Source organism: Ranitomeya imitator, chromosome 6, assembly GCF_032444005.1.
Source record: "Ranitomeya imitator isolate aRanImi1 chromosome 6, aRanImi1.pri, whole genome shotgun sequence".
NCBI classification, from domain to species: Eukaryota; Metazoa; Chordata; class Amphibia; order Anura; family Dendrobatidae; genus Ranitomeya; species Ranitomeya imitator.
This window is the reverse complement of record NC_091287.1, coordinates 40,975,747-40,999,352: the sequence shown is the minus strand read 5'-3', so window position 1 is coordinate 40,999,352 and position 23,606 is coordinate 40,975,747. Positions and strand designations below refer to the sequence as shown.

General features: G+C 42.6%; 1 protein-coding gene across 2 annotated transcripts in view; it reads right to left on the bottom strand.

Annotated features, from left to right (window-relative positions):
• Positions 1 to 23,606, bottom strand: part of PLXDC2 (plexin domain containing 2) — a 635,896-nt gene that overhangs the window by 13,720 nt on the left and 598,570 nt on the right. For both annotated transcript variants that reach the window (XM_069729531.1, XM_069729533.1), the window contains one exon: positions 22,785 to 22,823. In XM_069729531.1, the coding sequence (XP_069585632.1) occupies positions 22,785 to 22,823 (39 nt within the window). The remainder of the gene's footprint in view (positions 1 to 22,784; positions 22,824 to 23,606) is intronic.

Below are 23,606 nucleotides of genomic sequence, written 5' to 3'. Positions count from 1 at the left end.
CAGCTGGTCTTACAAATTAAAGGTTAACTAACTGGGTGGAATGTCAAAAAAGTAATTGGAGTATGGATGTCCTGCATTTTTCTAAGCCTAATGTACTTACCGTGTCTTATGCATTATGCAAACACATAAAGAGGAGCATCTGGACAGATGAAATATTAATACAGTGATTAAAATAAAAAGACAATTAATAGATTAAGATGTATATAAAGGAAATACAGTGCATACAAAAAATATATTGGTATGATATTATTGAGCCACCGGCAATACATAGACTACTACTCGTCTGTATACTAAGGAAACGTTCTTAGTAAAGTCAAAGCTACATCCATACAGTGTAGAGAAAAGCTCCGTTAACAAAAGAAATTGTATTATGACTCCGTGCAAAAAGTTGTATAAGGCTGAATGATGACTGTGTGTATGAGTCCTAAAAGAGGTGATCTGGGAAAATATATTATCCTAATACACCTAAAAAAGGCACTTTTATGTGTATGATCACTTAGATAAATGACAGAGTATACAACCGATTTCTAATGTGTTTTACCAAGAGGCCATACCGCTGACTGGCGGCCAAACCACCCAGACACTTGAATTGGGGAGAGAGGAGCAAGTCGTTGTCAGAAACCTCTGGTGATGACTTTCCTCCCAAAGATGAAATCTAAACCACGACATGACCCTTACCCGTAAGATGGCCAACTGGTCCAACCAAAATTGATGGGTTTGGCTAACATTAATCTAAAGTCCTCCTTGAAGTAAACAGACTGCCCATGTAAAGATTGTAAGAACCTCCAAAGCAGGAGGTGTTTTTTTTTAGCTCCACTCTTGGTTACTGATGAGATTGGAGACAATGTTTTACGATAAAGGGAAAACCTCTAGGACATTAATCTATAGGAATCATAGATGAGATATGGCACCAAAGCAAAGTTAAATGAGCCTCCATCATAATGCTGAATTTTCCTACCAAGCTCGGGTGTTGGTTTCTATTTCTATGCCCATTTCTTACCCCATTGATTGCTAACTACGCAATTTCATTGGGGAAGGGCAACACAGCTGCTAAAGGTCCACCATGTGATACCACACTTGCCCTCAAGAAAAGCTTGTCTGCAGACTATCACTGCAAGGTTAACTATTTCTAGGGAGAGGGAACAGCTCAGATAATTAGATGGTGTAAAGAAATTTTCTCGTGAAGGAAAAGGAAAGTCATGGAGGGTGGTCCATTGACCAAAACAGAGAAATGCTCTATTAGAGTGCCTGTGATTTCTGAGCCGTCCTTGTATTACATGGCACTCATCTGACAGCCCAACATATAATACTATATTTCTCCGAAAACATGTTTGGCTGGCTGAGGCTATCCATGAAAAACCTGTTGTCTCCTGGGGGTGCTAAATACCTGAATTTTGCGAAAGGTTATCTCTGATGAGATAACCCCCCAAAAAGCTTCTGTTATATCTCAAGGTAGCATCCAGAAGAGCCAAATGAAAAATAATGATTAATCCATTTAAACAGTTTGTGGTAAATGTATCTCAGCTTGAATCCGGCTTCGTAGCACCATCCCTGATGTTGATATAGCATTACAGGAAAGGTTAACTTTGTGTGTTTTGCCTTTGCTGACAAAATGACATTTCAGAGTTTTTAGTGGTAGATTCTAAATGAGATAAAACAATGACATTTCCTGCGAGATCGAAAAGTCTAAAGCTTTAACCACCGCTGTTTTATTCTCTCACATGCTGTCAGATACAAGGGGAATTATACAGCTTAAAGCAACAGAAGTCCTGCAAAACTCTGCGCTAAAATGTTCTCTCTGAACATACAATGGTTTACAGCGAGAAGAAGAGAAAGAACAGAGCTTTGCCACTTGTGCTGTAAGGCAAACTCTCTGAAAATAGCCCCAAACTGTAGATTAAAAAAGTTTTGCTCACATTTACAAAGATGTACCACATTTTCAGATTATAAGCCACATTTTTTTACCCCCAAATTTGAGCGGGTAATGGGTGTGTGTCTTATAATTCGAATATACCTTACTGTGGTGGAGCGGTGTCGCTGCTGGCAGGAGGCAAGATTGGTACAATGCTGCGGGCGCAAGGCTGGCAGGAGGTGGTGTTCGGAGGTGCGACACTGCAGGTGTATTGGTGCCGAGATCTTCATCTGTGCATGGCCATTTTGCCAGAGTCCACCGCAATGTAAACCATGGACCAGCAGGGGCTCCGGGCTTTCACAAAATGTCGGCAGAGCCCCCTCACCACCTAACACCCACAGTGTCGCACCTCCGAACACCTCTTCATTCCAGCCTGGGGTCCGCAGCATCGCCCCACTCGTGCCTCCGACAGCAGCAACCCCGCTTCACTGCAGCCACCACCCCCGATAAGTCATAAAACGCACGGATTCTAAAAAGCACCACCATTTTATTTAAAAAAGCATTCTTTTTCCTATTTTTCTCCCAAAAATTTGGGGTGCATCTTACAATCTGGTGCATCTTATAAACCGCAACGTATAGTAGATAATAAAAAAGGAAGGTAAGTGAAATAGTCAAGCCATATAGGAATCTAGTGAACTCAAAACTTTCACAGTAGAAAACTTGGATGGCAGATAGATAGATAATAGATAGATAGATAGATAATAGATAGATAGATAACAGATAGAGAGATAGATAGATAATAGATAGATAGATAACAGATAGAGAGATAGATAGATAGATAGATAACAGATAGAGAGATACAAGATACATAGTGTATACTGTATTTTTCGGACTATAAGTTAAGGACCATAAGACGCACCCCAAATTTTCAGACAGAAAAATGGGGAAAAAAATGAATGCAATGAATGCATCAAATGAGGGTCCATCTTACAGTCCTGAATTCAGCTTACCCTGGGGGGATTGGCAGCGCTAGTTTAGCGGAGTCACAGGGGGTGTTTGGTAGTCCGGCGATGATATGACCCAGACTGGTGCTACAGGTTCGGCGGTGCTCGGTTGTGCTGAGGCTCTGGCAACATTTTGTGAAAGCCTGGAGGCTCCGCACTTCCATTGCGTCGATGCTGTGGCCTTTGGGAAAATGACCGCCGGAGGCGGCGCATGCGCAGATTGAAATCTCGGCACATAGCGACTGGTGCTGGTCATGGATCTTCTACTGTCGCTGCCTACGGATCTTCTACTTTACCTGCTTATGCATCTTCTACTGGTGTGGTGTACAAATCTTACTCACAGATCAGGCCTTCTCCGGCATCTGATCACTCTTGGACCCTCCTGTAGCTATGGTGGCTGTAAGTGAAATACTGAACAAATACTGCTAGTGTGACTGTACCCTTAGGGGTAAAAGCAGAATGACGAATTTGAGTAAGATGAAAATAATAGTAGGTGTGGAGGAACTAAGTGAAGTCAAATGTGTCTGTATTACACACTCTACAACTCATCAAGAAGTTGTCATGGTCGTCTGGGCCAGATGGAAAAGATGTCTAATGTGAACGACTCCAATCAGAAAAGAAATGTCAATTGTAAGTCACTATGTATAGCTGTACTGTAATAATCACTTACGTATATGGTCTGAAGTACTGTTATCTACCACTATATGGTCACTGTCTTTTTTTTTAGGTATTTTTCTAAATAATTGTTTTCTTGTACAATTGAATGAATAAGTCACTCTGTAGTGGTATATAGTATATGGAGATTTATGGTAGAATTATTAGTAATATTGGTCTTAGTACAGTGTGTTCTGTTATGTAGAAGTATTATGCATTCACTTTATTTCGATAATGGTAGTCGCACCATCAGAGACAGTGAGTAACATATGAATAACATGTGGGGGCAAATCTGTAAGGCGCTTTAAGACGATGATAACATTAAAAAAAAACAGTTAGGCACTTTTTTAAAATGTCCCTGAATAACTCCTAACAACTCCTTCTTGAATTTAATGATAATTTTTGTGGTCTTTACCAAGGGGCGAGGCTCAAATGGTAATAATGCAAAGCAGTCTAAAGAACGGCCCCTGAGAATCATGTCAAGACCCTAAAAATTGGCAACAGGCTCATATCTCTGGAACCGTATGGCAGATTTTAAAAAAACAAAGCAAAACAAGAAACAGAATACTCAGGAGAGCAGCGAGAATAAATAAAAAGCAAATATCTAGTCACTTTTAACGTGGTGACAAGCCTACTTTAAGAATTTGTCTACACTGAAAATGATATTAATAGCTGACCTTATAGTAGCAAGATTATGCATAGTGACAGTTTTTTAATTAATTGACTACTATGTTCGATTCATGCAAATCAAGCTTTTTCCATCTTTTACTACTACAAATGATACATTATATATGCCCATTTTGTGCATGACGCAATTCTCTCGACACATTTAATATCTTCTGTAAACCCACTGTGAAGCTGCCTTTGATCTAATTGATCTGTATATTTTTCTGCTGCTTACAAATTGTTTCCTTTGTACCTGCAGAGACTAATGGAATTGCTACTTTCCTTTTTAGCATATTACGTACAGTTTTCTTAATGTGCCTCCAATTAAGTTTTGGTTTTAATGATCCCTAAGTCCAGACTGTGTCAAATTTTAATGAGCACTCTCATCTTTTAAGAGATGCCATCAACGACATTACATCCAAGAGGTCTTCTAAATCCTTGGCTTTAATTGGAAATGTTGCACACGAGGATGCAAAAGAAAAAAAGAAAAAGGCAATGAGATCTAGTATGAAGGATTTTCGTAAGGAGGTCTAATACGATATTCCATTTCCCGGAGATTTCTCTGGTGTAAAGGCTGTATCACATAGCTGCAAAAATCACTATCCAAGTCTTGTCAAGTGCCAAATGCAATGTTATACAGAGACTGTATACAGAGGGTGAGCAATTTAAGAGCAGATAGCCTTGTTTTCGCCGCTTCGTACTGTGCCTTTCACATTATTGTTTGTACAGATAGAAAAGTCTGTTAATATCAAAGTCAGCAAATTCACGAAACCTATCTTTATATGGTTATTCTCATCTGTGCTCTTCAGGACCACACCGCTTACTTGCCTCCTAGACCCTAGTTGCTGGGGGCGGTGCACTCCTGAAGATTGACAGTTTTGCCAGTGGCATGGCTGAGCCGCTATCCCAAACTGTGCTCTCTCCCATGCTGCAATCAGAGGCAACTTTGTCTCTTCAGCATCGGAGGAACTCAGGAACACTGAAGCATCGAAGGAACGCTGGGGCACTGAAGCATCAGAGGAATGCAAGGGCACTGAAAAATCGAAAGTGTGAGGGGCAGAAACAGGGCCATAGTCATGGCCGAGGCCAGTTGTATAGTCATGCCCTGGTCTCCCATCACATGAAAACAATACTCATTGCTCTGCATACCTGTGGCTTCACTTTTGGCACCGACAGGGTCTCCTCTGGGTTTCTGTAGGCTCACTCTAGGCGGCTTTGCAGAAATCGAGACACACTCCATTTCAACTTTCAAATTAACAACTTTACTGGTTTCCTTACACAGCACATCCATATTCATTACAGCATCATCAACAGGTTCCATTATGCACCCTTCCTCCTCTTTCCCTGTACTCCTTCCTTTGTCACACGGCACGTGCACAGGACAGACCGTATCATACGGTTCCTCAGCATCCTCCTGGGCCAGACTTACTTCGCTCGGGGATTCCCTCAGCCGTTTCGCACCAGATCTGTGGCCATCAGCCCATGCTATAATTTGCCACGTGGTGAGCAACCTGCCCATCTGTACTGCCATGATGTTCCTTTCAGCTCCAGTTCTCACTACTGCTGTACTGCTGCTGTTCTGTTCTAGCGACACTGGATGGCTGGGCTCCAACTTAGAACGTTACATGGTCACTGCTTCAATCCCGGGCTTTATAGCCCATACAGATGGTTTGAGCACCTCTTAGAGGAAGTCCTCCCTCCCTTAAGTGCAGGTGACCCCTCCTACAGTAAACTATGTACAGTGTATGAACTAACTAGAGCCTGTCAGCACTCCATATTGAGGACTACATGGGTACTTCACTTTCCCTATGTCAGAACTACTGTTCATAAGAAGACAAGTGTGTACATTTATACAAATATAACACTAAAGAAGGGAATGGAGTATTACACGGTCCCGGTATACCCCTTACAGAGGGACGCTGGGGCGCTGAAGCATCGGAGGAATGCAGTGGCACTGAAGCATAGAAGGAACGCTGAGGCACTGAAGCATTGGAGGAATGCAGGGACACTGAAGCATCGGAGGAATGCAGGGGCACTGAAGCATCGGAGGAATGCAGGGGCACTGAAGCATCGGAGGAATGCAGGGGCACTGAAGCATCGGAGGAATGCAGGGGCACTGAAGCATCGGAGGAATGCAGGGGCACTGAAGCATCGGAGGAATGCAGGGACACTGAAGCATCGGAGGAATGCAGGGGCACTGAAGCATCGGAGGAATGCAGGGGCACTGAAGCATTGGAGGAATGCAGGGACACTGAAGCATTGGAGGAATGCCGGGGCACTGAAGCATTGGAGGAATGCAGGGACACTGAAGCATCGGAGGAATGCAGGGGCACTGGAGCATCGGAGGAATGCAGGGGCACTGAAGCATTGGAGGAATGCCGGGGCACTGAAGCATTGGAGGAATGCAGGGGCACTGAAGCATCGGAGGAATGCAGGGGCACTGAAGCATTGGAGGAATGCAGGGACACTGAAGCATCAGAGGAATGCAGGGGCACTGAAGCATCGGAGGAATGCAGGGGCACTGAAGCATTGGAGGAATGCAGGGACACTGAAGCATTGGAGGAATGCCGGGGCACTGAAGCATCGGAGGAATGCAGGGGCACTGAAGCATCGGAGGAGCACAGGGGCACTGAAGCATTGGAGGAATGCAGGGGCACTGAAGCATCGGAGGAATGCAGGGGCACTGAAGCATCAGAGGAATGCAGGGGCACTGAAGCATAGGAGGAGCACAGGGGCACTGAAGCATCGGAGGAATGCAGGGGCACTGAAGCATCGGAGGAATGCAGGGGCACTGAAGCATTGGAGGAATGCAGGGACACTGAAGCATCGGAGGAATGCAGGGGCACTGAAGCATCGGAGGAATGCAGGGGCACTGAAGCATTGGAGGAATGCCGGGGCACTGAAGCATTGGAGGAATGCAGGGGCACTGAAGCATCGGAGGAATGCAGGGGCACTGAAGCATTGGAGGAATGCAGGGACACTGAAGCATCAGAGGAATGCAGGGGCACTGAAGCATCGGAGGAATGCAGGGGCACTGAAGCATTGGAGGAATGCAGGGACACTGAAGCATTGGAGGAATGCCGGGGCACTGAAGCATCGGAGGAATGCAGGGGCACTGAAGCATCGGAGGAGCACAGGGGCACTGAAGCATTGGAGGAATGCAGGGGCACTGAAGCATCGGAGGAATGCAGGGGCACTGAAGCATCAGAGGAATGCAGGGGCACTGAAGCATCGGAGGAGCACAGGGGCACTGAAGCATCGGAGGAATGCAGGGGCACTGAAGCATCAGAGGAATGCAGGAGCACTGAAGCATCGGAGGAGCACAGGGGCACTGAAGCATTGGAGGAATGCAGGGGCACTGAAGCATTGGAGGAATGCAGGGACACTGAAGCATCGGAGGAATGCAGGGGCACTGAAGCATCGGAGGAGCACAGGGGCACTGAAGCATAGAAGGAACGCTGAGGCACTGAAGCATCGGAGGAATGCAGGGACACTGAAGCATCGGAGGAATGCAGGGGCACTGAAGCATCAGAGGAATGCAGGGGCACTGAAGCATCGGAGGAATGCAGGGGCACTGAAGCATCGGAGGAGCACAGGGGCACTGAAGCATTGGAGGAATGCAGGGGCACTGAAGCATCGGAGGAATGCAGGGGCACTGAAGCATCAGAGGAATGCAGGGGCACTGAAGCATCAGAGGAATGCAGGGGCACTGAAGCATTGGAGGAATGCTGGGGCACTGAAGCATCAGAGGAATGCAGGGGCACTGAAGCATCGGAGGAATGCAGGGGCACTGAAGCATTGGAGGAATGCAGGGGCACTGAAGCATTGGAGGAACGTAGGGTCACTAATGCATCAGAGGAACTCAGGAGCACTAAAACATTGGAGGAAAGCAGGGGCACTGAATCATTGGAGGAACGTAGGACCACTGAAGCTTTGTATGAATGCAGGGGCACTGAAGAATCATCAGAATGCAGGGGCACTGAAGAATCGGCAGAATGCAGGGGCACTGAAGAATCGGCAGAATGCAGGGGCACTGAAGAATCGGCAGAATGCAGGGGCACTGAAGAATAGGCAGAATGCAGGGGCACTGAAGAATTGGCAGAATGCAGGGGCACTGAAGCATTGAAGGAACACAGGAGCACTGAAGCTGGCCAAAGTCAGCGATCCAGCCTGCTTCACCGCAGCGTAGGGTGTTACTGTTGTGTTTATCTAGCGTTTGCAAGCTGTATAGCAAAAAGCCTGTGTGAGCTCTTTGCCTTCAATATCAGATCCCTGTGACACTGAAGCAGTGGCCGGTAACCTTTGCAACGAGCAGTAAACTATAGAACTAAAGATCCCTTTGCTCTTGAGAACGGAGATTTTTAATAAGATGTAAATTGTTTTTAACAAGCACAATTTTACCCATTATAGATGATGAGAAAACCCCTTTAAGTCACCATCTTTAAGCTTACAAATGAAATTACACGTCTCTCTGCAGAACGATGACTATGTAGTAATGGGCTCTAAAATGTACAGTAATTGCCTGTACTGATATATTAAATGAGTCAAAATAACATAATGGAATCCTTAAATGGAAATATAATGGATATTGCAGGTGTTTAGCACAACCACAAAATGTTCAATAGAAAAGCTTTTAGTTTGCTAATTGCCAAGTGCTAAAGCAGCACAACACGTAGATAAACACCTTGTAAAATCTGTGCTCACATCATAACATACATTATCAGGTATAAGTGGCCTCCACACATGGAAAGGGAATTGTCGCCAAATTGGCATCTTTTTTTTTTTTTTGCTAAATGAGACCTAAAATCAGTGCAGAAACAAGTTTTAATGGTTGGAGCACTGTACTCGGGCACCTCAAATTACTCATTAGTGGAGTGCCGTAGATGATTACCCTACTAAAGTCTAAGGCACAAACATCAGCTAATCCTGACTATTTTTCTCACATATTGCTGCCTCCTATCTAACCATATGAACTGTGGGATTAAAGGGAACCTGTCACCCCGAAAATCGCGGGTGAGGTAAGCCCACCGGCATCAGGGGCTTATCTGCAGCATTCTGTAATGCTGTAGATAAGCCGCCGATGTTACCTGAAAGAGGAGAAAAAGACGTTATATTATACTCACCCAGGGGCGGTCCCGCTGCTGGTCAGGTCGGATGGGCGTCTCTGGTCCGCTGCGGCGCCTCCCATCTTCATTACAAGACATCCTCTTCTGATCTTCAGCCACGGCTCCGGCGCAGGCGTACTTTGCTCTGCCCTCTTGAGGGCAGAGGATAGTACTGCAGTGCGCAGGCGCCGGAAAGGTCAGAGGCACCGCTGTGTGACTCACCGCTGTGCTGTGCTTTCACTTTCACTTTACGGCCAGCAGTCAGTGCAGGAACCAGACGGCAAGGGACAGACAGCTGAATGTAAGAATGTACTGTTTGTTTTTTTACGCTGGTAACCAGGGTAAACATCGGGTTACTAAGCGCGGCCCTGCGCTTAGTTACCCGATGTTTACCCTGGTTACCGGGGACCTCGGGATCGTTGGTCGCTGGAGAGCTGTCTGTGTGACAGCTCTCCAGCGACCAAACAGCGACGCTGCAGCGATCCGGATCGTTGTCGGTATCGCTGCAGCGTCGCTAAGTGTGACGGTACCTTAATCCTCCTGTTCCAATCTGCTTCATGGACCTATAACACACCCGAGCCTTCTGGACTCAGGTCTGTGCATTTTTACTTTGCGCTCAGATAAAAAACAGACTTGACCTTTTCACAAAGCCTTTTTTTCTGAAAAACTTCAAATGTTTAGCGACTTTAATTGGTTAGAGAAACTTTTCACATCATCTATTCCTCGCAGTATCCTCCAATGTCTAATATTTACCCAGGTCTGTTGTCCCAGAATTCAAGTGTAAGAACCCTGCCTTAATAAATTCTAAGAACGAGACATCAAAACTTTTCTAACTCGCATTGTTTCACACAAGGTTTGTCTGCAGAAAACAAGTTGTCACCTATCCACTAGATAGGAGATAACTTATAGATCTGCAGGGGTCCAACTGGCGGATTATTATCCAATTATCAGCAGAACAAAAAAAAATGTCCCCCCATAAGGGCTCGCTCACTCAAGCATATAACATGAAGAAGTGCTATCTGAAATTTTACTGGACATTATTTGGCCCAATTTTATTCTATGGGGCATTGTAGTTCTATGATTTTTTTCACAAGCCAGTTTGACATGAGAAAAAAAATCATAGCTTGCTTTGAGTGGCTCTAAAATTCGGATCACACTCACTCATCCAAAGTCTATGGGTGCGTGTGAAATCTCGGACTGCACTCGAATGCAATCCAAGTGCAATACGACATCTGTGGACTCTGGAGAAAATGGAGAAATTAAGTTGTCCATCTTTTCCACGAATGTGTTGCAATTCTATCATGCTGAAGAATCGGATCACACCAAGATGACACTTGGATTAAACTCTGACAGAGTTTGAGCTGTGTGTCAATAGCATAATCTGCCAGATTCTCTCGCATGAGAGAACATACACTAGTGTGACCCCGGCCTTAGAGTGTAGGTACAGTGTGCAAGCCCAACCAATGCTCCATTCATTCCGTTTGGGGCTCCCATATGGGAATAAATGGAGTGACGATCACTGGCGTTCAACACTAATGAGGATAAAAGTTCCCCATAATGCCGATAGGTGCAAATACCAATGGTCAGACCATTACTGATCAATAAGTTATCAACTGTCCAGTGGATAGGGAATAACTTGTTTTCTCTGGACAACCCCTTTAAAAATAATGTCAGCTATGTACCTGCCAAACCAAACACCAACATAGTAAAGGAGAGCCAACCTCAGAAGTTCTTGGAGATGGTCTTCTGACCCAATGTCACTGTTACATACAGTATATGCTTAACTTGCTCAATAATATCCCCTTTTTTCAGAGGTTAAAAAAAGAAAAAATATCTTCGAGATAATACCCTTTAGGCAATGACCCCCTCCAAGAATTTTAAGCCTGCTTACCAATGCCTTATCACTTGGGTCACACAAGGGGCCAAACTCTTTAAACCACTGAAGAGGAATTTCTCAATGGTGTGAAAAAGTATATCAGCTTCTATTTTTGAGGAGCTCATTGGTTGGGAGACAAACTCTAGACAAAACCTCCTTAAAGGAGCTGTCCAGTCCAAATCGATAAGTCTGCAGTCACATTGTGTGACTGCAGACTTATGAATCCCCCCCAGGGCACGCACTGTGCGTTGTGGAGATTTGCTGGTTCCTGACCTGTGACTGGAGGGTATGTATGAGTTATACATACTCCCAGCCAGGCCCGTCTAGTGGGTCTGGCCTCGCTCTATACACTTGTATTTGGACTAGACAAACCATTTAATGTTTTGGATGGATTAAGTATAACAGAAAAATAGAATGTAGCCATGTGTAGCCCTTTAAAAGATATAAAAGATAACCAGTTTATTATCTTTATGACCCCAAAGCAATGCTCTAGCAGCAAGAAATTGACTTTTGAATATGTGCATACTTGTGTCTGATACTACATTGGGGCATGACGATGCATTTACAGCTCCTCAGCCTCATACTGTACGCTGTAAGTGCATCATCACGCCACAGACACATATATACAGAACTTCAAAGCATGATTTCTCCCTGCCAGAGCATCACTCTGGACTCATAAAGAGGTCAACTTGCTTATGTTTTAAAGGATTACACAATCATATGAATTTTTGGGGGACATAGAAGCTTCTAACAGGTCAGGAGGACATAGAAGCTTCTAACAGGTCCACTTTTACGTGTGGCTTCCTCTTTCCTTTAGTTTGCAGAAGTCTATTCTACTTTTATGATCTTTTGAAATGCTAAATCTTTTCTGATTCCCTAAATACAGGTGTTTCTTAATTCAAATTAACCCCTGCTCTTTCATTGCCATCAGTATAATCAGTATATCAGTATAATCAGTATATCTCTTTTTATCACTGTTCAGTGAAAAATACAATAAAAAATAAAAAATAAAATAAAAAATGGAAAATCATTTTTTTCTTATAAATGCTTTAATATGTAAAAAAATACAAGCAATAAAAATGCATCAGTAACTAATGAAACCATAAAATGAATGGCTTATTTATGATGCATGGTAAATATATTGGAAAAATAATGCCAGAATTTATATATTTTTCATCTCCTTGTCTAAAAAGAAAATGGAACAAAAAGTGATCAAAAAGTCCTTTGTACCTTAAAAAATCTACTATATAAAGCTGGATGTGTGTGTATGTGTGTGTGTATGTCCGGGATTGGCATCTGCACCGTCGCAGCTACAGCCACAAAATTTTGCACAGTCACACGTCTGGACCCCGAGAGCGTCATAGGCTTCGTTGTGAGGTGAAATTTTAACCCCGCGCTTTCCAATTCACCAAACAATTTTGCCCCTATCTACATAATGGGGAAAAAGTGAAAGAAAAAGTGTTGGAAGCGTCGCAGCTACAGCAACAAAATTTTGCACAGTCACACGTCTGGACCCCGAGAGCGTCATAGGCTATGTTGTGAGGTGAAATTTTAACCACGCGCTTTCCAATTCACCAATTTTGCCCCTATCTACATAATGGGAAAAAATGAAAGGAAAAGTGTAGGAGGCAAATTGACAGCTGCCAGATGTGAACAAGGGGGACTTAAAGAATGAGAGCGATGGCGCCAAAGAGTATATACCGTACAGTTGCTAAGGTGGGGCCTCGACATGGGATACTCACCACACACGGGGATATGAACACACACAAAATGCGCCACACACTACCACGTGCTTGAACACATATTACCCTCAGCACACATTTCACCACAAATACACCAACCTCGCCACATAAAAGTCAAAACACAAAAGTCGCCACTCAAAACTCGCCACGCGCAGAACTCGCCACATGCAAAAACTAGGCTCTTGCAAAACTCGCCACAAGTGCAAACTTCTCCTCATGAAAAACTGGCCACACGCAAAACTTGCACACGCGGAAAAATTGCCACATGCACAAAAGTTGCAACACATGCAAAAGTTGCCTCACACAAAACTTGCACATACTCAAAAGGCACCACACATAATACTCGCAACGCGCAAAACTCGCCATGCGCAAAACTTGCTGCACACAACTTGCTACACTAACCTGTCACATGCAACTCGACACACAAAAAGTTGCTACACGCATGTTGCTACACAAAACTCATCTCACAAAAGTCGCTACATGCATGTCGCCACACGCAACTCAACACACACAACTTGACAAACGAATCTCGCCCTAAAACACACACAAGTCTGGTATTATCCTTCAAAAATAAAAATCTGATTAATAAGCAGACAAACTACAACAATTGCACCATATAGGAAATACGGCAGCTGTCAGTCACATGACCTGTCTATTATGTGTATGTGTGAGCTAATATATACTGCCAGGGGGAGGGCTTCCTGTTGGCTGGGGATTTATCAGGCTGCCAATTTAGCTTACAAATACTGAGGTAAAAATACTGAGCAAATAACGTGTGAATGAGGTCTAATACTGGAGGAGATGACACACAGGTATATACTATATACAGGGGAGATGACACACAGATATATACTATATACAGGAGAGATGACACACAGGTATATACTATATAGAGGAGGAGATGACATATAGGTACATATATATACAGGAGGAGATGACATACAGGTATATACTATATACAGGAGGAGATGACATACAGGTATATGCTATATATAGAAGATGACATGCAGGTATATACTATGTGCAGGAGGAGATGACACTCAGATATATACTATATACAGGGGAGATGACACACAGGTATATACTATATACAGGAGGAGATGACATACAGGTATATGCTATATATAGAAGATGACATGCAGGTATATACTATATGCAGGAGGAGATGACACTCAGTTATATACTATATACAGGGGAGATGACACACAGGTATATACTATATACAGGAGGAGATGACATACAGGTATATACTATATATAGAAGGAGATGACATTCAGGTATATACTATATGCAGGAGGAGATGACACTCAGATATATACTATATACAGGGGAGATGACACACAGCAGGTATATACTATATACAGGGGAGATGACATACAGGTATATACTATATACAGGAGATGACATACAGATGTATACTATATATAAGGGAGATGACAAACATGTATATACTGAGGTGATGAGGTGAAAATGAGAGGTGTGAGGTGAAAATGAAAAGGTGTGAGTGCAAAATAAGAGGAGTGAGGAAAAATAGTGGAGTGATCAGAAAATGACAGATGTGAGGTTGAAATGACAAGTGTTAGGGGGGAATGAGAGGAGTGAGGGAGAAAATGAGAGGTGTGAGGGAGAAAATGAGAGATGTGAGGGGGAAAATGAAAGATGTGATTGGGAAAATGAGAGGCGTGATGGGAAAATAAGAGAAGTGAGGTGCTGTAACTAACCACAGATATTTACTATGCCCAGGCAACGCCGGGCTCTTCAGCTAGTGCAATAATAAAACTACAACTAATCCTGTAACAAATAACACAAGCTCTCACATAGCTCATGTTAGAGAAAAAATAAAAATTCATGATGATTTTTCTGACTATGACAATGAAATAACTAACAAGTCACTCCATCCTTGAAGAGGTATGGAAACCGCTGTAGGATAACATTAGTAACATGTTATGAATTTGTACCCTACTCAAAGGGAGGAGTCCGAAATATTGTAACATGCCCTGGTCCTCAAAGAATAAAATATAAAGAGCAAAGGAGGTTGTCCAGAACTTTAACATTGATGGCCTATACTTAGGATAGGCAATCAATGTCTGATCTTTGGGGGTGGAACACCGGGCACTACCACCGATCAACTGTTCTCAGTGTTGGAGCGGAGTGAAATGATCACGTACAAAGTTGCACAGCTCTGTCGACTGTATAGTGGTTGCGCCTGGGTGCTGCACATCCTCCCCCTATTAAAATCGGTAGATGGTGGATGTGCAGTACTCGGCCGCGGCCACTATTCCGTCGATGGAACTGTGCAGCTCCATAACTGAGCAGTTCTGGCTGCACCCCCACAGATCAGACATTCTGACCTATCCTAAGTATTCACCATCATTTCTAAAGTCCTGGACAACCCCTTTAAAGACTCCTGCACATTTATTTTAGGGATAAAAATGGGTGAGTTTTATATTACCATTCCTTTGACCTACAAGAGTCAACATATTATAAAAGACCTGACTTTATGCTAAAATACCACTTACCTTAGCTTCATACAATCTTTGATCTAGATTAATTATAAAAGGGGTTACATAATGCCGGAATACCGCTCGAAGTAACGCGCTGCCGAGTTATCTTCATAGACTTCTCCGTAGGCTCTTATTGATTAAATACCTGCTCTAAAACTGGTCTTTCTGATGGCAGTTTTACAAAATCCAGCCTGGAAGGAATTAACCACTTGTCATTCATCAAAGTTAAAACTATTAAAGATGCCTGGAACCTCACCGACGTTGTGCCCCCCAGCAACACAGAAACTTATCTTATTAAAAATCTCCTGCTGGCATAAAAAGCATTGAATAATTGAAGTCTTCTTTATGACATACGTCCCAGCGTTGAAGGCATGTATTAAACCACAACTAGGAAACCGGTTTACCCCCTTTCAGCTTTAAAGTCTGTATCAAATATAAGAAATCTGCCCCGAGGAGGTGAATCTATAATGAGGTGGAGTCTGCGTACAGTAAATGTTCTCATACATCATGTCCGTTCACATGAAAGAATCTCAGATCTTTGGTTATACCATTGATTTTTCTGTTTGTTTTTTATATCTTGATCGGTTATGTTGAATAATTGAAAGCGGGGGGCACAATAAGTTATTTGCATACAGTCACGAGCGAATCAAGATACCAAAGGTTTTTTTAAAATTGTGAGAGTTTCTGAAGTTTTTTTCTATTCATGGTCGGAAAAAAAAAAAGTAAAACTCAATGTGGAAAAATATTCTTTGAATGGGGAAGTTGGGTAAAATTGTTTCTGATGAATCTCAAATACTCCAAGAATAAAGACAAAAGGACAGACTTCAGTTATAAAGCAAGACCAGTATTAATTTTAGAGATATTCCCATAAAGAAAAGCTATTATCAGAAAATGACTTATTATTTAAATCAGATTCTTGAACCACAAGTATTAAAATGGCAAGGTTTTTTTTTTATATGTTACGATTTTTGTTAAAAAAATAAAAACAAAATAAGTAATCTTTCAATTTCCACACTGGCCATTGGGGTTATTTTAGACTGTTACTTCCCGTCCTTTAAGGAAGAGATTTCAGCAGGGTTTTTGTCATCAGAGGTAGGATTCCAATAACTGAGAAGATCTCATACACACTAAATAACACTGGATCTGCCAATTACAATAGATGATGTCACAGCTCACCTCCTCCTCCTGTACAATAACTGATAACACCTCTATATACAGTAGATAACACAGGATCCACCATTCACAATAGGTGATGTCACAGCTCACCTCCTCCTCCTGTACAATGACTGATGACACCTCTATATACAGTAGATAACACAGGATCCACCATTCACAATAGGTAAGGTCACAGCTCACCTCCTCCTCCTCTACAATGACTGTTAACACAGGATCCACCACTCACAATAAGTGATGTCACAGCTCACCTCCTCCTCCTGTACAATGACTGATAACACAGGATCCACTACTCACAATAAGTGATGTCACAGCTCACCTCCTCCTCCTCTACAATGACTGATAACACAGGATCTACCACTCACAATAAGTGATGTCACAGCTCACCTCCTCCTCCTGTACAATGACTGATAACACCTCTATATATAGTAGATAACACAGGATCCACCAGTCACAATAGGTGATGTCACAGCTCTCCTCCTCCTCCTGTACAATGACTGACAAGACCTCTATATACAGTAGATAACACAGGATCTACCACTCACAATAAGTGATGTCACAGCTCACCTCCTCCTCCTGTACAATGACTGATAACACCTCTATATATAGTAGATAACACAGGATCCACCACTCACAATAGGTGATGTCACAGCTCACCTCCTCCTCCTGTACAATGACTGACAAGACCTCTATATACAGTAGATAACACAGGATCCACCACTCACAATAAGTGATGTCACAGCTCACCTCCTCCTCTACAATAACTGATAACACAGGATCCACAACTCACAATAAGTGATGTCACAGCTCACCTCCTCCTCCTCTACAATGACTGATAACACCTCTATATACAGTAGATAACACAGGATCCATCATGCACAATAGGTGATGTCACAGTTCACCTCCTCCTCCTGTACAATGACTGATAACTCCTCTATATACAGTAGATAACACAGGATCCACCATTCACAATAGGTGATGTCACAGCTCACCTCCTCCTCCTGTTCCATGACTGATAACACCTCTATATACTGTAGATAACACCGGATCCACCATTCACAATAGGTGATGTCACAGATCACCTCCTCCTCCTGTACAATGACTGATAACACCTCTATACAGTAGATAACACAGGATCCACCATTCACACTAGGTGAAGTCACAGCTCACCTCCTCCTCCTGTACAATGACTGATAACACCTCTAAATACAGCAGATAACAAAGGATCCACCATTCACAATAGGTGATGTCACAGCTCACCTCCTCCTCCTGTACAATGACTGATAACACCTCTATATACATTAGATAACACAGGATCCACCATTCACAATAAGTGATGTCACAGCTCACCTCCTCCTCCTGTACAATGACTGATAACACCTCTATACAGTAGGTAACACAGTATCCACCATTCACACTAGATGATGTCGCAGCTCACCTCCTCCTTCTTCACTCACCATCACAGCTAGGGTTGGTGCCTGACTATTATAACTAATGGTAGTAGAGATTCACTGCACACTCTCTTGGATAGTTTGCAAGCGTGTTTACAAAATTTTCATTCCAAAAATAAGTTCAAAAGAAAATTACAAGCCACAAGCAATGAAGTAGTACAGTCTGATTCAAACCCCACGTTTCGACCCTCCCGGGTCTTAGTCATGGGGTTACTTGGTTTATGGTGCAAGAGAAACAAGGAGTGGAGGGTGAAGAATATAAAGAGGGACCCTTGGTATCTAGAATCCAGAAGCTGCTTGCGGCGTGAGGTTGTGGCTGTTAAGCGGCGCTCCCACGCCCTGCTTGGTGTACAGCTGCTTGGCATGTTATTATGACTAATGTACATGTGCTGTTTCCTGAAACAAAAGGAAGCTAGAGTCTAATAAAGCCCCAGTCACCGGTGTGCAAGATTCCAAAAAATTCCATGTGCATTAAAATTGCAACAAAAATTACAAAAAAAGTTTTCTTTTTTATTTACCATGTTCATAGTATGGTAAAATTGACCTCACAATATGATTCCTCGGGTCAGTACGAGGTCAGGACAAGTACACAGATTCCACACATGTAAATATTGTTTTTTATTTAAATAATAAAAAAAAAAAGTGTAAATTTGCAAGCAAAAAATTTTCATTTCTGTCACCATTTTAGGAAACCCATCACATTTTCATTTTTCAGGATATGGGGCTGTGTGAGGGCTTATTTTTTTGCACGGCAATCTGATGTTTCTATTCATACAATTTTGGCGTAGATACGATCTTTTGATTGCCCGTTATTGTATTTTATTACAATGTTGCAGCAGGCAAAAAACCTTAATTCTGGTGTTTTGATTTTTTTTTTCTCGTTACGATGTTTACTGATATGATTAATTTATTTTATATTTTGATAGATTGGACATTTATGAAAGCAATACCAGCAATAACAAATATGTGTATTTCTTTATTTTTAATTGTTTTATTTTTAATGGTGCAAAAGGATTGTGATTTGAACTTTCGTGTTTTTTTATGTTATTCCTATTTCTGAAAACTTTTTTCTCACTTTTTACTGCATTTGTTAGTCCCTTTAGGGGACTTGAAGCTGCGATTGTCCAATCACTTGTGCTATACGTAGCAGTGCTAATGCACTGCTACAATGGGGAGAATAAGTATTTTGATACACTGCCGACTTTCCAAGTTTTCACACCTACAAAAAATGGAGAGGTCTGTAATTTTTATCTTAGATACACTTCAACTGTGAGAAACAGAATCTTTAAAAAAAAAAATCAGCAAAATTACATTCTATGATTTGTACATAATTAAATTGCATTTTATTGCATGAAATAAGTATTTTACACAATAGAAAAACAAAACTTAATATGTGGTACGAAAACTTTTGTCTGCAATGACAGAGGTCAGACATTTCCTGTTGTTCTTGACCAGGTTTGTACACACTGCAGCAGGGATTTTGGCCCGCTCCTCCATACAGATCTTCTCCAGATCTTTCAGGTTTCGGGGCTGTCACTGGGCAACATTGAGTTTCAGCTTCCTCCAAAGATTTTCTATTGGGTTGAGGTCTGGAGACTGGCTAGGCCACTCCAAGACCTTGAAATGCTTCTTACGGAGCCACTAGTTGGTTGCCCTGACTGTGTGCTTCAGGTCATTGTCATGCTGAAAAAAATATGACTTTTCTAAACAAATTTGGTTTGTGTCTCCATTTCTGAGGCTTTAACTATTTATTCTCCTATGATGGACCTTTATGAAGGCTTGGGTTTTTTTGTGTTCCGAGCTTCTGTACCAAATGATTGTTTTCTTATTAGATTTGATTTTATTTTTTTATCCACTCCAAGATACATCTTGTTTGAAGAGATCCGATGTGCCAGTCATGAGAAATCTAGCGGACAAGCCATATGCAAATGAGACTAGTATTGCACTGAAGGCGTGTCAACGCATTTTGCAGAAGCTGTTCACATTCACTGAGGCAGGCTTGTACACTCATGACTGGCAAATCGACCTTGTGAAGACACAGTATTTTATCTTAATTAACCAGACGTCTATTTTCAGTAAGCCAGGAGGAATAGACTATTATCTGTAAGTTAAGTTTTGAACTGATGTGTCTGTTCTTCAGTTGGTCAAGAACCATACAGTGTTGTCATATGAGTCTTAAACGTTGACTTTTTATCATTTTGAACGGCTAATGTTTGCCTCTTATATCAGCTACAGACAACTTATTGTCTGCTATCTTTGCAAGACTGTGTTGCAGGGTCATTGAACAATGGACATTTGCTTAATATGTTGAATGACCATTGTGTGGGTCCTGTGGCTTGTTAAACAGATGAGTAAAAACTATGCAAATTGATTAAATAGTCAAACAATGCAAGTTAACCTCATCACATTTTTCTCTTGACCTCTGAATGCTGGTTTGAAGGACAACAGTGCTCATCCAGAGAGCCAAATACCAGAGAACCTGAGATTCTGTACAAACCACAGCCAGGAACACTCTACAGGACAGCAGCCAAGACATCACGGCTCCATCACAAGGGACACAGATTTACCAAGCTACAGGATGCCAGATTAGGGGACCATGAAAGAACACAGATCTGCTCCACTGACCATCACTAAAACTCAGATATATTTGAGATAGTCAAGATGTGTACCCACTGGTCACCTGAGAACCATGGATACGTTTTGGAAAGCCAGGCTTGGGACCCACCAGTCACCTGGCTCCATGGAGATGTTCGGAGAATCAGGTTGGGACCCTCCGGTCACCTGGCCTTGTACTTCAATGGACTGTCAGCTTCCTGAGGTTGTCACTACCTCCTTTCTGTGTGTGCCACAGGTGGGGGTAATCAGCCCTGGAATCCCTGAAGTCACAGCGGCTCTAAATCCGGTGAGCCAACTGAATGATGAGAGTCTGTAATTTTGCACCATCTTGGGTATTTTGCTGGGACTGTTCTATATGCTATGGCTTGTGGGTGGTTCAGTAAATTATTACCACACTGTTTTACCATCACCCTGTGTTGTCTGGGTAGTGTTCTTCCAATGGAAAAAGAGAGTAGGTGTTCGTCAGGATAAGCCCTTGCGGACTAGAGCACCCGCTGACCCCAGTGTCTCCACAGACCTGTATGTAAGTTTTATGGCAGACAGAAAACAGAAGTAGTTGACTGTAGGTCCACTTGTCATGGTTTAACCCCTCAGTGTGTCTGGGATGCAGTTACTGAAGGCTCGGCTGTCCAATCTGGCATAGCAGTGTGCTGAAGCTGTCAGTACTTTGATTGACCGCTTGGCCATCCAATCTGGTACAGGGGCGTGCCGAGCTGTCAGTGTGTTGATTGACAGCTCGAGCTCGACTATCCAATCCGAGACTGGGAGGCGTCGGCTGTCTCCAGGTCATTACTTCAGGTAATTGCCATGCTTCTTAACTGAGCTGCATCTCCCAGAACTCTGCCAGACGTACTTTCAGCATGTGAGGTTTGTGCTCTCTGTGCCTTGAGCTTTGTATGCTTGATTTGTTGCCTAACCTTGGACCTCGTTCTGACCATCTGCCTGTTTAACCCCTTCAGCTCTGATCCACTCTCCTCCCAGAACTCTGACCTCGAAAAGTTACCTGACTAGGCTTTGTCTCTTCCTTCTGTTTATGACGTACCCTCCTGCCTTCTGACCTTGGACTCCTTGACCATTCTGACACAAGGCTTGGCCACGAGAAGTAACTAGGGTCACACCACCATCCCAGAGGAACCATGAATTCGGCCTCTAAGGAAGCGTGACTTACATGTGAAATGGCTGTCAGCCACATTGTCTCCACAAAAGTGCATTTAAAGCTTATCTTAGCCAACTTTCACACTAGCGTCGTGCACTGCACGTCGCTATGCGTCGTTTTGTAGAAAAACGCATCCTGCAAAAGTGCTTGCAGGATGCATTTTTTCTCCATTGACTTGCATTAGCATTGCATTGCGACGCTTTGCCACACGTCGCAACCGTCGTGTGACGGTCCGCCATTTCTGACCGCACATGCGCGGCCGGAACTCCGCCCCCACCTCCCCGCACCTCACAATGGGGGCAGCGGATGCGCTGAAAAAAGCATCCGCTGCCCCCGTTGTGCGGCGCATTCACTGCTAGCGTCGGTACGTCGAGTACGACGCTAGTGTGAAAGTAGCCTTAATGTGCAGTGATGAGTGCCCCATTTTCTTCTTACATTACTATTGGACTATTTCCTGGTGAGCACCATCGAGATAGTTAATCAGCTGCTGAATCTAGTTAGTTTCATCACTGCTGTCTTAACGCACCCAGTGTGAATGGTAGCAGTGCCGGATCCTTGTTTTTCTACAACTCATAATAAAGAAATGTATTTACTAAAAAAATAATGTAATTAATTTAATTTAATAAAGTATCGTAAAGATTAAGGTATGTTTGCATTACAGTAACAAGCAAAGGGAGGAAGATGAATGCTACATTTTTCTGGCTTTCCCTACTGAGTTTAGTAACTTTATACATCTATGGTATTAATTATGATGTACTAATTCTGAGTTCAGATTTTCTTTTCCTAGATTACTTTAGAACAACAGTATAGAATTCTGGGAGATTTCAGCTCCGAACCCTGCAGACCTGTGAATACATCCCTGGCTGTAAATCAGGATCAGTGCAAGATAAATGAGTAAATATATTTACAAAGTTAGTGAACAATCATCTAATTAATAAACTATTTATGAGTTAGTATTTTATAAACTGCTAAAGCTTGCTCTTACCTCCATTGTCCTTGAGATGCAGTGCAATCTTTGTGTCATCTAAAGAAAAAAAATCACAGTTTTACCATCAGCTGTTGAAAGGTAATTTAAAGCTTGACAACCAATTTGGCTGTACTTCCTGATGTTGATTTAGCAAAAATGGCTACCAAAATTGAATAGAAAAAGTCAATGGCCCGCATTTACTAAGTCTGGCATATCTCCCATCAGTATAAGTAAGGGTAGGTACATTCAACCGTTTTTGTCTTTATCCGGGAATAATGACCCAATTATCGTAAACATAATTTGATCAGAGTAGGATCAGTTATTTGTTTCTCCACATTTTCCATGTAGTCAGTTCGTGAAAATTGGACTGCACTCTGATGTCATCCGAGTGTGGTCCGATCTTTTCCACTAACTCATAGACTTGCGTTTCCAATTTTTATCCGACACTTCTACCAAAATTGGGCATGTCGTTAATTTTTTCCTTGGACCGTTCGGTCCCAGAGGAAAATCAGATGTGAACAGCCCCATAAAATATCATTGGTACGAGTCCTATCTGTGAACACCACAGATAACGCTCGTTCAATATAAATGGTCTTGTGCACCTGTCCTGAGGGTAATAATTGATATTATTTGTGCTAAACTTAATTAAAGTGGCATAACTCTTAATACATTTGACACGTGAAACTGTCCAATGGTCATAAAATCAAATACAGTTATGAGCTACGTGTATATTTTCCCCATTTTCCCCTATTTTTTTTAACACTTTACAAGAAAAAAATTATCCAAATACAGTACACGTAGATATGAGGGTTTCCTGCTTTTCTATCTCAATGTAGTACA